Source organism: Calidris pugnax, unplaced genomic scaffold (genome assembly GCF_001431845.1).
Source record: "Calidris pugnax isolate Ruff unplaced genomic scaffold, ASM143184v1 scaffold11, whole genome shotgun sequence".
Taxonomy (NCBI): Eukaryota; Metazoa; Chordata; class Aves; order Charadriiformes; family Scolopacidae; genus Calidris; species Calidris pugnax.
The window spans coordinates 15,594,714-15,609,797 of NW_015090803.1; the positions used below are offsets into that span (position 1 = coordinate 15,594,714).

A 15,084-nucleotide genomic window follows, 5' to 3' on the forward strand; every position below is an offset into this window, starting at 1 on the left:
AACCTTTCAACAAAAATAGTTCTATTATAAAAGCACAGCCTGAGTGTTAACGACACTGCACTAATATATGTATGTTCTTTCTTTCCTTGCATGCATTACAGAAACAAGATATACTTAATCAAGTAAGTAATCATAATTTGATTTCTTTTGCTTTTGTTATGCAAAGGAGCAGTATCTTTTATTTCGTAGCTTTCCACTGAGATGACACTTAATAATTAATGTTGCATGTGGCTATTCTGTCAGATAATAGACAAATATTTAAAGCTGAGAGCAAAGTGCGCTCTCTTTCTGCTGGCAGATTTTGTCACTAGGTGAATTTCATTTTTGTCATTCACAGTACATAATTTTGCTAACATTAATTCAGAGGAATGTGAAAAAATAGTTAAGAGCAAGTAATTAACTTGTTCCATACTTGTCACAGAAATTTCTGCTTACTAGTGAGATCTCATAATGGTTTGTATTATTCTGAAATGACAATGACACCTCTCAGAAAAAATCTTAAATACTGTTTCTGTAACCATATAATGCCATTTATATACAGCAGGCTTAAAACTGCAGAATTTTTAATTTGAATAAGGCTTATAGTATGCTTTAAGCGATAGTGACTCTACAGCAAATTAAAGAGAAATGGTTAAAAAGCTGATCATGCACCCAAGACTCTACTCCTGAGAAGCTTCAGTAGCTTAAAACCAGGCATCAAAATGCAGTGGAAAAAAAAAAAAAAAAGATTTTTATACCTGATGTAAGATACGCAGACAAGTTAAGATCAGCCTTCTGGAAAGCTGCAGTTTATAAATAGTCTTTTTATCATTTGAGATTTATTTAAATTAATTAATTTCAGCCATTTCACTTTGAGAGAAGCACTGAATAGTCTAGCAAGAATTAGGAAAGCAGATGAAGACTGTATCTAAACACATCATTGTGTGCGTGTAGTCCTAGTGTTGTCATCCTTTTTGAGGGATCTGTTGGAGTGCACCAAAATTTCTTGTCAACTGGATTTAACACCATTCATCACAACTCTTTGGGTCCAGCCATCCAACCATTTTTTTACCCAACAAAGAGTACACCCATCCAAGCCATAAGCAGCCAGTTTCTCCAGGAGAATGCTGTGGCTTTACTAAAGTCCAGGTAAACAACATCCACAGCCTTCCCTCATCCACTAAGCAGCTCACCTAGTCATCTCAGGTTAGTGAAGCAGGACCTGCCTTTCATAAACCCATGCTGACCGGGCCTAATTGCCTGGTTGTCCTGTACATGCCATATGATGGATCTGAAGATGGTCTGCTCCACAACTTCCTGCAGCACTGAGGTCAGACTGACATGTCCATAGTTCCCTGGATCTATGGGTATCATATTAGTTCACCTCCAGACAACGGGGACTTTCCAGGTTAGCCAGGACTGCTGATAAATTATGGAAAGTAGCTTGGTGAGCACTTCACAAGTTCCCTCAGTACCCTTGGGTGGATCCCATCCTGCCCTATAGATTTTTGTGTGTCTACATGGTGTAGCTAACCATTTCCCCATGTATTATGGAGGGCTTCGTTCTGCTCCCTATTTCTGTCTTTCAGCTCAGGGGGCTGAGTGCCCTGAGAACAACTGGTCTTACTGGTAAAGACTGAGACAAAGATGTTAAATGCCTCAGCCTTTTCTTCATCCTTTGTCACTATGTTTCTGCCCCATATCCAATAAAGGATGGAGATAGTCCTTAGCCCTCCTTTTGTTGTTAATGTATTTATGGAATTTTTCATTGTATTCACTTCTGATTAAGTTGTTTTGTTAACAACTGTTCTTTGCAACAAGTAAATTTTTACGGTTTTGGTTTTGTTTTGTTTTGGTTTTTTTTTAAAGTATATACGGGGATGAAAGGAAAACATTTATTTACTTTTTTTTTCCTTGGTTATCTGTCATTGCATGGTTAAAAACAAATTGCTTGCACTCTAATCAAGACTAGAATGCTGACTTAGAACCATTTTCTTGACATATGCAAGAAAATGGGATATTCTATCGAATGTCTTAAACCTGTCCATCTACATCACTAACCTTTCAACAAAAATAGTTCTATTATAAAAGCACAGCCTGAGTGTTAACGACACTGCACTAATATATGTATGTTCTTTCTTTCCTTGCATGCATTACAGAAACAAGATATACTTAATCAAGTAAGTAATCATAATTTGATTTCTTTTGCTTTTGTTATGCAAAGGAGCAGTATCTTTTATTTCGTAGCTTTCCACTGAGATGACACTTAATAATTAATGTTGCATGTGGCTATTCTGTCAGATAATAGACAAATATTTAAAGCTGAGAGCAAAGTGCGCTCTCTTTCTGCTGGCAGATTTTGTCACTAGGTGAATTTCATTTTTGTCATTCACAGTACATAATTTTGCTAACATTAATTCAGAGGAATGTGAAAAAATAGTTAAGAGCAAGTAATTAACTTGTTCCATACTTGTCACAGAAATTTCTGCTTACTAGTGAGATCTCATAATGGTTTGTATTATTCTGAAATGACAATGACACCTCTCAGAAAAAATCTTAAATACTGTTTCTGTAACCATATAATGCCATTTATATACAGCAGGCTTAAAACTGCAGAATTTTTAATTTGAATAAGGCTTATAGTATGCTTTAAGCGATAGTGACTCTACAGCAAATTAAAGAGAAATGGTTAAAAAGCTGATCATGCACCCAAGACTCTACTCCTGAGAAGCTTCAGTAGCTTAAAACCAGGCATCAAAATGCAGTGGAAAAAAAAAAAAAAAAGCTATGGAAGAAGGACTAATCAAATGAACTATTTTTTTTTAAAATGACCTAGTTATTCTTCCTTTGTAGCAGAGGAGTTAAAAAGCCCCCGCTTTGCTGTTCTGGGAAGAGGCAGCCAGAACATGAGAATAATGAAAAAGTCAAGAGGCTGAAAGGATTAGTTTTATAGGAACTCCACACTTTCTGGGGTCAAAGGCCAGTTGAGTTTTTAGAGATGTGTTACCGAGACCAGGGCTCCCCATTCACAAAAGGGCTCAGTTTCCTTCAGATGAGCAACATAACTTTTTTTAGTAAGGTGCAATGGGTCCTGAGAGAGAAGGTATTCAGGTTAAAACAGTGTATCTAGATCCAGTCTTGAGACTAATCTCATTAGTATTTTTGCTAATAACCGTGTCAAAAGTAGTAAATGAATATTGATAGAATCTACTCACTAAAGGAAATCTGGAAGTTGTTGCTAACATGGAGAAAAATCTTATTTGGATTATTATTAATATTATACTGGAAAAATATGACAATGGACAACAGTAAATGGCAATGGATGAAAGACACCAGTGCAGAGTACATGGTGGTGTCTCCTGGGATTAGCGCTGTTGTTAGATAAATTGCTGTGTGTGGTAGTTGATCACAAGATGATTGCAAAGCATCATTGTGGTTTGGTCATGAAGAAGAGAAATAGATTACTGGGACACTCTAATAGTATTCCCGTGGCCATGGTGGTCTGAGAACAAGACAAGACTTGTAAGAAAAAGTAGCGTCTTAGACCCGTTGACATGAGTGGAAAATTAGTTAAAATTCCAAGCACACAGAAATATGGATTGAAAGAAGGATTTTTGTTCCATTTCCCTTGGCTACATGCTTTGATCTGACAGAAGATACTAATTTACAGTAAGGATTATGATATTATTATAACATACAAAATGAAGTATTACTACTACAGATATGAAGATTTAATTTTGTATAAAAAGGTACGGCAGAAACCACATCTTTCTACTTTTAACTAAATGATGGGACAAAGTGAACTCAAATTGGAACTAATTTACAGAAGGGTAAGTACGATGTGGAGAATTATAATGTATCTATTAGGTAGGAGAAGCCTGTCTCTCACATGTAAGTAACTGCAGACGAAGAAAGGATGTTGTGTCTTTCTAGCAACAAAACAAAAAAATTTAGTAACTTGTATCACCAGCATAAAACTCTGCCCTTCAGACACTGGGCACTCAGTGTTTTTTTGGTGCTCTGGGCAGAATTCCTAGGGAAACAGCTTCCTGGATCCCTAGAGAGCTGGGAATCCTGCCAGGCAGAGATGCTGGCAGTATGGATGTGAGCCTGCTTTCTGTGGGAAGTGTTGAGGGCACCAAGGTGTAAATTGTTTCCCGTAGTCAATTTCTGCTTCAAAACTGTTTGGGACTAGATGATCTTGAAGGTCCCTTCCAACCTATACAATTCAATGATTTTATGATTTTTGATGATCTTTTATGGTCCCTCAATTCTTCTATGATTCTATGATTTTTGATGATCTTTTATGGTCCCTCTGTCTCCTTTCCTGTCTGTGCTAACATCTCTCCCTCCTTGATGTCCTCCTTCCCTTCTGATCCTTCCCCTTTCTGCCTTAAAATCCCATTTTTTTCCCCTTTTTTGTCTACATTTTGCATTGCACAGTACCTTGTGTTTTATCTTTATGAACTTCATAATGCTTTCATTTATATGTTACCTGATTTATTCTCATAATTTGTTAAATGGCTAACATGGACTGTTTTCCAGTTCTAATGTGCACTAGATACTGTTTCAAAGTATTTAAAATAAAAAGTTCAATATTTAGATAGAAGTTGATAGAGAATTTTAAGCTGTCTTGATATGCAGACCAGAGGGACCATTCTGTTTCAAAGAATATGCTGCTTAAAGCAACGCCATTTTTACAGGAAAACAAACAAACAAAAGTGGACGGTCACACTGATGTCTGTTTTATTTTTAACATATTTTATTTGAAGAATGACAGACTACTCTGACAGCATTTCAGCTCCTCTAACAGTGTGAAAATGGTAGAAATATGGTATCAATTATGGTACTGAGTTATAAAGTATGAAAAATGCTGTCCTTGTATTCTTGTATCAATTTGAAATACCAGCTAAGTTTTCCTTTTCTTAAAGTGAAGTAAACATAGAAATAAAATAATTTAGAAAGGATACATTTTGTATATTTCCTGAGCTTTACATTGCCATTAATGAATGTTTAAAATTGATGCATTTCAACTGAAGCGTACATGTGATGGTGCAATGTTTATGCAAAATTATGAGTTAAAACTTTTCATTTCAGTAGTCATGGGTGATAGATTTCATAATACTCAACTACTAAGATGGCTTAACATCAATGGAAAAGTATCTTTCCGTGTTTTTAAATTATTGTTATTTTAATTCTATTACCCTGTGCCTTCATTTGGTCACTATATGTCTGAATTAATGCTGTGAAAGAAATAGCAGGGGAGAGGTATTTGCCTAATGGGTGTTTGGACTCCGTGAAACAAAACCAAATAAAGCCATTTTCTTAAGACAACAGCATTTAATGTTGAAATATGTTTAATTTGTAACAGTGAGAATTCTGAAGCCATCAATTCAGTGCTGTGTTGGTGCTATAGTGTTTTTTTGTTTACGTCCTATTTGTAGCAATTGGGTAATAAAGGACTACGTGGTGCTTGTAAACAGTTCTGTAGGTATGTTATCTGGTTAGATACAGGACAAGTCTATTTTATTTATCTACAAAAGGTATTGTTGCAGAAGAACAACCTAAGAGCCTGAGAAGGCTCTAGAACAACCTAATTGTCATTTTCTGGTTTGTATCTCTAAATGCATTTAATTTACTGTAGGTTTACTCAGGCTGAATTAGGAAAGACAGGTTGAAGCGCTTTACCCAGAGTTAAAAATGTTACTGAAAGTGTTACTTAAGAAAATGTTGTGGCAAATATTTTTAATAAATGTAGCTGAAATAACCTCCACAAAAATTTGGAGTGGACAGAGAAGGTCATTACAGTTAAAATATGTGAATATGCTGCTGCTATAGAATGCGTGTAGGAAAATAATTCTAGATTTTAGCCACATTACAAAAGTGACAATTCAGCCATGTTTTGCTCTAAGTAGGTTTTTGCAGAAACTTCACAACCAGATCAATTGTTTGATTCAACCAGAACTTTTTGTCATAACTGATTTTTTTCAGGGCTTCATTCATGTTGCTATTTTATTTGGTTTTAGTCTGAAGCATGCCACCTACCCCATTTTTCCTAACTTCTCTAGTAATTACAATTTTTGGATGAGCAATTCTGCTGGGACAGAATACAAGCTATCTACTCTTCACTTTTTTTAGTGTATAATAATTTATGGATATTTCTTCTAACATTCTGTATTGGTAATACATGTAAAATAGACCCCGACTGATAATCTGCTACAAGATCCTTCTAAAAGTATGTGCCTTAGCACTCTTCCTTCTCAAAATAACCCCACCTTTTTTTAGTAAATATAGCATATTTAGTGAATTTATGTATTTGTATTTATGTGTGTAGTACTTACAGATGTACAAACCTACACACATATATATTCACGTACTGAAGAGAACCTGCTGGTGGTAAGGTTTGGCTTTTTTTTTACCTGGGTATAAGGCTGGGATGAGACTGCAGTGGTTGGTGAATATGTTCCAGTAATTTTATTTTATTTTAGTAATTAGCCTAAATTTATTTTAATAATGTGAGGATGTAGTACAGCGCTATGCTTAAAAATCTAGTTATTGCATAAAAATTGAGTCTTCCCTTTCCCATTTTGGATATTTCATTGAGTTTACTTCTTTGGAAACACATGCTAGCTGAGGGAAGATTTTGGCAGTTATATATGTCGTAGTACTGATAATATCCAAACATTATTTGGCCATATGGAGTATTTGGTAGGAGCAGCCTGTGAGAGTATGTGATTTTTTTAAATTTCTTTTTTTTCCGTAAACTTTCACCTCAGTAAATGAGAATTTGGCTGCTGTTTTATCTAAGAAATAATTTTATTTGGTTACTAGAACTTTCAAAATGAATTATATAAAAAATGCATTAAATCAAATGCTTAGATCAGAAAATGCTAAGGACTTGCGATTTAAACCAAACTTTAGCCATTTGTGTGAGGAATTCCAAATTTAATTCTCTCATATCAACATTAGAAATATATTTTTAAAAACCAAAAACTTATGCATTCTCATGTAATGCATGTTTTCTAGCTTATTAACTCTCTCTATATGGTCTCTGCTTTTTTTGCTACATATTTTTGCAAAAGTCATATTTTGAAACGTTATCAGAATCAATGAAATCTTCAAAGCTTGGACCTGTACTGGGGATGATTTAGGATTGCTTTTCACAACTAAACATATAATTCTCACTAAAGGACTAGCATCAATGTGTGTGATTGTTGTCATAGCATTAGGCGTGAGTCAAGGCCCTGTAACATCGCCTTCTTTTTCAACAACTCACTTTTCAAATATTGGGTCAATATAAATTGTTTAAAAAGAAATAATCAATTAAGGGGACCCACCCACAAACAAGAATAACCCAGAGCTATTACTGTCAGTGGATTAACGCTGATTATACTCTACATTTTTGGCAACATTCGGAGATCAGGCAATGTAATTTGAAAAGCAATTAATTGAAAGTTACATTTCAACATAATTCTCTTTCCATTATCTCTCAACTGTTCTCTTTAATAGGTGACTTTGTGGAATTCTGCTGGAATGAACAATTTCTCTTTTTTTTTTTTCCCTCTCACATTCTGTTTTTCAGGATGATGGAAACAGTAGCTTATGTTGAAATATTTTGTACAAATTTAAAAGAAGGAAAAGACCAAAGAGATTGTGGTATTTTAAAAGAGTTTATGGGTGGAGATTAATTCCAAACACTAGATTATGTCTTGTTCTCATTTAAGTGTGGGGAGGAATAAAAGGAGTTATTATTCTACCCCTCCCTGCCCTGACCCATTCACAACAGCAACTCTTTTGTCAAGAGACTATTAATAAGTTGCTTTTTTGTGTCTTGTGAGGAGAAAGAAAGTGGAGCATTGCAGCTTCTCTTCCTTCCTTCTGCATGTCTCCCAGAAAAACTGGTTGTTGCATTTACACCGTCGAGGAAAATACAGGAGGCAGTTAGACCACTTCTGTTGCAGTTTGGTTTTGGGGTAGAGCTTCAGTCAAAAGCTGCCAATTTTTTTGGACTAAATTATTTCTTTTCTTCAAATGTCTTCATATGATAGGAGTTAAAATATTACACAGCATAGTTAAAACTTCTGAATAATTTTATTTGTAATACTATGAAGGATGCTAAATTTGCTTTGCTAGTATATATCCCATTTTTCTCAGGCCAATCACCTGAGATCAGTCCTGTTCCATATGTAGTGGAGGATAAGCAAAACATGGTACATTTGGTCTGGATTGTGGAAGGACAGCTTTCTGTTCCACTGCAAAAAACACTGGAGTTCATAGAGATGATCCTAGGCTTTCGGTTGGCCATGATAGATCTTTTCAGGCAGACTTTGCAGCCTGCTAACCTGGCAGCCCTGGTGGAGTTCAGCTTCTTTCTCTCTGGCATACAAATGGTTAGAAGCCTTTCTACTGTCTGGACAGAATGAAGTATTTTAAGGCACCTCCATAGTCTGTTGTAGCCATAATCAGAAGATCTGAGACCTGAGTAGGCCCTGTGTTTTTAGTTGACTGTTGGTCTATATATATCTGATACAAAATTAGAAGATGCTTGAAATTGTGTTATTTTGCCAGGCATAGTCATAGCTGCTACTCGGAAACCAGTCCTTCAATTCCTGGTTTTCCTGAGATTTAGAGACTCAACCTCTATGAACTAGCACTAAATTAACGTAATGCACTTATCAATGAGTGCTTGAGAAGAAACAGAACTCTTATCGTGGCAATTGAAGATTTTTTTAAAGCATGTTAAGCATAGACTGACCTCCATTTCTTTTTCCTTGGAGTCTCATGCATTCTGGGAATCTGGGATTCAAAAGAAACTGGGGAGTGAGAAGTAAGAGCTCTGCTTTATGGCACTGGTGTAGAGTAGAAAGAGAAGTAAGGTATATGCATTCTTTAGTGGTATTAGTAAGGTCAAAAGCTTCTTGTCATGTGTCTGTGAGATGCATGGGATAACTGCAAAGAAATGTGCAGTCACGATAGCACTATGGAAAATAGTGGTCACTTTATTGTCAGTTTTGTAGTATTTTGTGCAGTAACAAGAGAACAAAATTCCAGACCCCTTTGTTAACTTTTTGAGATTTTTAATATCTATAAAAATCTGAAAATAATTTTAATATTTTTGTTTCTTCAGAGTTGAGAATTCTTTAATCAATGTGATCAGTGTCATCCCGGAAAATCACCTGAAAAATGTAGTTTATCCTGAAAACTGTAATTTATTTATCATGTCAGTTGCGAGGAATTTAATCTCTTGCTGACTAAACTCTTTGCGGTCAAGATTCTTTAGTAACATTTTTTTCTAGTTCAATAATTGTCATTTTTTTGTATGTGTCCTTTTGTGTGTGCTTACTGATCTGTCATAGGATTTCCTGTGGTATGTTGAGCAGGATACACTGGTGCTCGGATTCCGAAGGTGAAGAAGGAGACGAAAAGCCCAGGCTAGAGAATTTTCTACAGAATTGGCTTTTGAAATGTATTATGATAGAAAAAGAGGAAAACATCTCAGAATGCTTGGTCAAAGCCATTAAGGAGTTTCCCAGGGGCTTTTAGCAGCCAGGGAGAGGGAGATATAATGTTCTATGGAGGGACTTTCTCTTAGATCTTACCTCAGTTCTCCCACTGAGTGCAGATTATTCCTTATAACTCAAAAAACCTCTTGTCTGTTCCATCACCATTTTCCTCAATAGCGCCTGGCGGCTGCTGCAAGTAGGTTGCCTTTAGATGTGGTTGAAATCTCTCAAGAGTCCAAATCTGGGGATCTGTTGCTCATTTCCAGTCTCCCTCCCCACCCCATCCACATTTACCCAGTCATGCCTCCTTGGCTGCTGCCAGAATGGAGGAAGAGAATTAAGGAGCAGAGACACAGCAGTGACAGAGGTGCTAATAATTCTGGAAAAAGGATTTTCCCTGCTGTTTCCCCCTGGGTCTGACTGTCTTAGATGTTACCTCCCCACATACTCCAGTGTGCCTATAAATGGCATCATCATCTCTCTCTCCAGGAAAGTCTTTGGTACCTTTTTTATTTGAATCAAAGTTAAAACAGCACAGATTTTTCTTCCTTTCCTCTCCCCCACTTCCTCCCCACCCCTTTTCCTCAGAAGATTTAGGCCAAATGATTTGAAAGTCCTTTAATGTTTCTCTGAGTCACTATTGTCTGCTTCAACTGTGTCCTTATATAGCTCCCTGTTATGTTGAAATTTTTTCTGAGATCCCTAAACTTGTGATCATAATCTCCTTATGCCCTCATAATCTCTTGTGAAATGGAATTCATGTGCCTGGTTAATTGTAGTCAGTTTGGTACATCCTTTCATGCTCTCATCCCCTCACTTGGGAAGCGTCATGGAAAAATGCCTTCTGAAATTCTAAATCCTTCTTTCTCAGGATCATTTGAATTCAACTAGAGCTTCTGGAAGCCAAGCAACTGTTGCAAATTAAGCAATTAGCCTGCGTGCTTAAGAAAATAACTTCCACCATTATGGCTTATATATTATTCTGGTATTATTGATCTGAGCTTCTTAATTCTCATGAATTCATTAACAGAAATAAATTATTTTCAAACTATAACAAAATTTATTGAACTTTTCATCTGAGAAATTCTGACATGACAGTGAGATTTAAAAGGAAGATATTTTGGTTTACATAGCAGACTGAGTGTGATCCATGTTAATGTGGAAGATTAATATCCTCTGTTTTCCTTTTCTTTGCTCTTTCAGGTTACCAAAATATTGTGTATTTCCTTTAAAAAGCAGCTGGGGCTGGGGGAAATGCTAGTGATTAGAGGAAGGGTAGTTACTTACTATAACATTTTCATATTTTAAAAGGGTAAAGTTCCATGAGGAAAAAAAGAAAAATGCTATATATTTGCAGAATAGAGAAATGCTCATAATATCTATGTTGTTCTCTCTTCTGTGAAAGTTATTTTAAATTAAGCTGAGCAAATGTTTTGCATCTTTCAGTGTTCTGTTCTAAGTGAACCATACTCAATACTAAAACCTCTACTTGGTGATATTGCTCTAACACCTCTAAGGCTTCTACAGTGGCCCTCACAGTATTACTTTTAAGAAATTATTCCATTTTTCTACAGTTATGGAATGGTATAAGTATATTACAATGAGAGATCATAGAGAAAGCACTGAAAGTAATTTGATGTGAGCCATTTTTTGAAAGCTCACCCCTTTTTCGTCATAAAACTACTCCTAGATCTGCTGTAGTCTAGCTCAGTTCTGTTATTTACCACATATACATTTACAAAGCCAAATTTCCAGAAATGACTGCATTGCTGTAGAGCTCAGTTCTAACAAGATAATCTATACCAAGTATGTTAGGTCCTCTATGAGATGTTTTTCACCTATAGAAGTATGAGAATCATGGATTTTGTGGGTTGTTTTATATAGGCAAGAACCTAATCACAAGGCTCTCTGCACGGATCTCCTTTAGAGGCCAGATTGTTGGTGCACATTCTTTTCATACAGGATGCGGTTTTGCATCTGCATTTTGGACTATTATAATAAAAATTTCTGATCTGTATTCCAGTCACTTTCCAGCTCCTAACTAACTTTCAGCATCATTTGAAAGCTTTTGAATGTGCAACATCTGAGCTCTGGTTATCTGAATGTTGCTGCTTCCCTGGAGGAATACAGGGCGCAGAGCATGTTAGAGCAGAGGATAAAGCACTTTCAGCTGAAGAAACCTGACTGTAGAACAACCAACCACTTTCTTTTTTCCTTTGCTGAGCACCCTAATCAGTGGCAGTCAGGGTGTCAATTATATTAAATCACATGGAAGTCAAATCCTGTGTTACTTTGATATCTGTTGTCTTTCCTGGGCAGAAAATCTAAGGCAGTTGGGAACGCTTGCTTTGGAGGACACTGGGGTAACCTGACTATCTTTAGAAAATATTTTAAAACGGGACCATCTTTGAGAAAGAGAGTCTTTAGGAAGAGACACGTGTAATTTTAACCATATTTATTAATCCAAATCTATATCCAGACATAATTTCATATTTCCGTAACTGGAAAAAATGTAGCATTAGGGATTTATTGCTGGCATCTTGGTGGCCCAGTCCCACTCAGGCAGCAGTTTAAAAATCTGATACCTGTGTACTCAAGAAATATTTTTAGTACTATATACATAAAATCCACATACAAGGTAAATAAAAAAAAGCTTTATGCAATAGATATTTTACATGTCCATCCGTAAACCTTAACTTAAATGGGACTAAAATTTGTTTTTCTGTTTTCCTTTTTCACTTGGTTATTCCTATTTGTATGTAATTTAGTGAAATAGCTGACAGGTTTCATTAATGAACAATCTAACAAAGCAATTTCACATCGTTAAAGTCAGTTGATTTAGTGATTAATGTATTTGTTACGCTTGCACATAAAAAATAAGTTTATATAATGTAAAATAATGACTGATTTGCTTGGGTGCTGATACAAATATTTTTGCCATTGTGCTTTCATAGTTTATAAACAGTGAGTTAGATGTCAGTGACTTTATTAGTGAGAAAAAACATAATGTTTGTAGCAGGAGTGAAATAGTGTATGATTTGCCAAAGTAGAAGAGAGTGGCTGAAACTGGGATGAGACAAAGACAGTGAGTCCATGTCCAAGTTGATTATTTCCATTTTATGCCCAGCTTGAGCCTTGTGGAGGTATTTTTTTTTTTTCAGTCTCTGCTATTTTTATGTTTGATAGGTAAGTGGTTTATTGGTTTTGCTGAACTGCTTTCCCAAATGAGGTGTTCTGGATTAGAAGCTCAGCATAGATACCCTCTTGCCAAGTTTGTGTTCCTAATATTGACTTGCACAAGATCAGTCAAATTTTGCAATCTGTGGTTTTGGTCCCTCATAAGGACAGTGATACACATTTAAAACATTACCCTGAGGCAGTTAGGTCTTGACCTTAATGGAAAACACCTTAGTTCATGTGTACATAAAATTTATACATCTCCTAAATATTAAAAAAAAAAAAGAAAAGAAAAAAAAATGAAGGAGGGGGAGAGAAATCCGTGCTCCAAAATGTTGAAATGACATGAAAGTAATTGTAAAAGTTATTAATACTGTGACTCAGATTCCAGAGTCACTGAGATGCTTTGAAAATTTAGGTTTTAGTTTCAATTTATTTTTTTTTTCTGGCTCACTTTCAGGCTGGTTTCTTTCTGTTCTTTTCCCTCCTAACGCTGCATTCACTGTGCTGAGCTAAAGGAGTTGCTCTAGAGTTTCCTATGGAGAAACGGAATCTTTCTGAAGCATGGGGAAATTTCTCCAGTTCAATTTTGTGGTATAATGTGGTATAATCACCCTTAATTATTTAATGGTGAAAAGTTGCTGTCCTGTTTGGTCTAGAAACAAAGACAGTAACTCCATGCTCTTCAGACTAATGACTGATAAGCTGTTTTATAATCACATAGGTCACAGGGTAGCGTCATTGATAAGTGTGAAGTTGTGTCTCAGCTGCTTCTGAGATAAAACTGAAATTGTCTTAAGCTCTCTTGATGTTTTTCAGGACACTTTTAGTGGTTCTATATTCACAGGGTAAAATGGCATCATAATTCTTTACAATTCCTATGGCCTCATCACAGTCTATACTGTCTTCAAAGGGCAGCAGCAGAGGAGGAGATGTTGGTCTCCTCTTTCTGGTGACCAGCAACTGGGTATGAGGAAATGGAATGAAGCTGCATCAGGGGAAGTTCAAATTGGACATTAGGGAAAGTTTCTTCACCGAGAGGGTGGTCACTCCCTGGAACAGGCTCCCCAGGGAAGTGGTGATGGCACCAAGCCTGTCCGAGGTCGAGGACTGTCTGGATAGTGCTCTTAGTTGTGTGGTTTAGTTTGTGAGGAGCAGGGAATTGGACTCAATCCTTATGGGTCCCTTCCAACTTGAGATATTCTATGATTCATTTTATTGCTTAAAACAGACAACTGCTGTCATACTAGGAAAAATCATCAAGGAATTTTCACTAATCAGCTCCTCCCTTGCTGGCAGAAGCAAAATCACATTAAACTAAATGGAAAATATTTCAAATCAGCAACTTTCTTTTCCCCTGTAAGTAATGTTGCGTGTCTCAGTTCTCTCATTTGACTATTAGAAACTATTTGAGACAGGATGATTAGTTTCTTTTGGACAAATAACAATATGTGTCGCCACCTAGGAAAAGACAGGAGGCCTTCAATTCTGTGAATTAAGCATCCAAAAATCCTCTGTTTGCCTAATTATGGGAAAAGCTAAGACTTGCTAGATACATCCCTGTGAGCTCCATAGGTGCCTTTGATTGCAGTTTTGCATGTGCTGTTAAGCCATACTCTCATCAAGAAACGAGAGAGCATGGAACTCAATTTGGGGATCCTGGTTCAAGTGCTCTGAATTTACTCTGGGCTGTTGTAGCAAAACTGTGAGTTTGCAAAGTAATACAGAGTTCAATAATCGGTCACTTTCAAGAATAGATAAGCCAGACTATATCTTCAGATATCCATATATCCATATTTTCAAAGACAGTCTAAAGTTTTTGTTAACAGAATACTATTTGATGGATTAGTATGAAAGTTTTTTGCAAAACAACAATTAAAAAGTTTTTTTTCCTGTTTTTTTTTTCTACTCTAGACAATTGATTTAGAGGGGTTCAAGCTGTTCATGAAGACTTTTCTGGAGGCGGAGTTACCAGATGATTTCATTGAACATCTTTTTACATCCTTTAGCAACAAAATCTCTCACTGCAGCCCATTAATAAAAAACAAACCCCAGCACCTTTCTGGAGGTGAGTACTAAAATCACTAATACAAGAATTGACAGTTCCCTGCCTCTCCTATTTTACTTCTAATAGCTATAAATATATGCAATACTAAACTATATGTTTTTCTTCTTTTTTGTTCTGATATTTATGAGATTGGAGAAACTAACTCCAACAAGAAATAATATCAAAAGAAATGGAAATTAAAAGGTTTCCTTTTTTCAATTCACAATAATGATGCAGCTGAGACACCAAGTGGACAATCTTTATCACGTTAGTGCTAATCAGATTGTTCTGGTTACATGATCTTGCTGCCTACTCTACCGGATAAACACCTGGAAACCCTCAGAGCTTCATTTGGGAGGCTTCTGCTGGTGCTCTCCA

General features: G+C 36.1%; 1 protein-coding gene across 9 annotated transcripts in view; it reads left to right on the forward strand.

The window, feature by feature from the left end:
* The window catches only part of DGKB (diacylglycerol kinase, beta 90kDa), a 467,667-nt gene that overhangs the window by 182,944 nt on the left and 269,639 nt on the right, over positions 1 to 15,084 (forward strand). For 5 of the 9 annotated variants that reach the window (XM_014937895.1, XM_014937893.1, XM_014937903.1 and 2 more), the window contains exons 4-5: positions 102 to 122; positions 14,574 to 14,727. In XM_014937895.1, coding sequence (XP_014793381.1) covers positions 102 to 122; positions 14,574 to 14,727 — 175 coding nt within the window. Of the gene's footprint in view, positions 1 to 101; positions 123 to 2,138; positions 2,160 to 14,573; positions 14,728 to 15,084 lie in introns of all 9 variants that reach the window. The other 4 variants (XM_014937897.1, XM_014937901.1, XM_014937902.1 and 1 more) reach the window with 2 other exon arrangements.